The 1530-nt window shown below is 60.5% G+C and overlaps 1 protein-coding gene across 1 annotated transcript in view; it reads right to left on the minus strand.

Annotated features, from left to right (window-relative positions):
• Window positions 1–1530, minus strand: part of LOC102441298 (calpain-8-like) — a 16186-nt gene that overhangs the window by 5098 nt on the left and 9558 nt on the right. Inside the window, 1 exon segment of the mRNA XM_023748703.1 lies at window positions 839–1007. Coding sequence (XP_023604471.1) covers window positions 839–1007 — 169 coding nt within the window.

Raw genomic sequence — 1530 nt, forward strand, 5'->3', positions numbered from 1 at the left:
AAGGGCATGTACCTTGGTTGCGGGCACGTCTCCAGTGGGAGGTGTGCAGGAGGCAGCTGGTCGATGTTTCTCTCTCATCGATGTTTCTGACTCTCTGTCCCTCTCCCTTCCTCTCTGTAAAAAAATCAATACAATATATTTTAAAATGTCACAGAACCGGGAACTCATTCATCCCGCTGCCTGCAGGAGGGATAATGACCAGGACGGCTGCCCTGGATAAGTTCTGGTTCTCACTGTTTTCATGGATCGAGCTTCCCAGCATCCTCCCTGTTCCACAGCCTCCCCCCCAACCCATGCCCCATGTCATCCCCCATCAGAAACACACATGTCCCACTAGGATTTCCATAGAGACGTGCCCCCCACAGGCCTAGGCCACCAGGTGAGCAGGAGGAAGAGGAGGAGCGGCGGTCACAGACCAGGGGGCCGGGGTCTCCATGCCACCTTGGCACCCCGCACAGCCAGCCCCCACCAGGGTGTGGCCCCTGGTTTCAGACCCTCTCCCTTTTTCCAAGCCCATCAAGTTGTCAATCATCACGTTTGCTCCCCCAAATCCCAAAATTACTTCCCAACAAGGCCTAGCAAAGCAGGGTGAGGATCCAGGGCTCAAGGCTGCCTTCTTGGAGCGATTTCCGTGGTACCGAAGGGGCCCCACCAGTGAGGGGAAATTGGGGCTCCCACCGTGAGACCAACCCCAGTTCCTACCCACTCATTAGGGCTGCACCAGCTCCCACGGGCTGGGACCAAGGCGCCACCGGACTTGCCCATGAAGTCCCAGGCTCCGCTCTGGCCCAAGGCCGGCCCGGTCCCCTCCCGGCCACACGTGGGGAAGGGAGCTCACATCAATGGAGCAGGCCAGCAGGGACCCCGCGCGGAGGGCCTTCCGGATGATCTGGAACAGGCCGGTCGGTGGCTTCTTCAGGTCAAAAAACTCCGAGATGCCGCCCGTGAAGTCCTCAAACCCCTCCACCGTGGACCCGCCGGCGAGGGCCTCATAGGAGCCGAGGAGCCTGTTGAAAAGAAGGCGCACACCGTCCACAGCCCTGAGCAGCCCCAGGGAGCAGCCACGTGGGGGGCGGGGGCGGGGACGATGCTGGGACATGGCTGGTCTGAAGGTAATGGAGGAGGCGTGCCAGTCTCGCTGTGGCCGGGGAAGGCGCTGGGCCACCGTTTCACGTGGCCAACTCAGCTCCTTACCGGGAACGCATCTCAGACCACCTCCCTCCCCCCAGGCCACCCTTTGCCAAGCGTCACCTTTCCAAAGCTGACCCTCGCCTCTTCGGTTTCTGAGGGTTGGGGGACATGAATAGGGGTGAGGGGGACCCTCCCTCAAGGCTGAGGGACACCCCGAGGGACCTGCTGTGGGAACAGGGCTGGAGAGGAGCCGGGGTTACAGAAAAGGGTGTCAGCCAGCGAAGCTAATTGAAGGAACCCAGGAGAAGGCGTTGAGCATCGCATGCCCATGGGAAGGAGGACGGTGGAACCAGCGGTCAGTAGACTCTGGCGAGTTTGGTATCTGAGTGCATTCTCTTT

Source organism: Myotis lucifugus, unplaced genomic scaffold, assembly GCF_000147115.1.
Source record: "Myotis lucifugus unplaced genomic scaffold, Myoluc2.0 scaffold_1696, whole genome shotgun sequence".
Lineage (NCBI taxonomy): Eukaryota > Metazoa > Chordata > Mammalia > Chiroptera > Vespertilionidae > Myotis > Myotis lucifugus.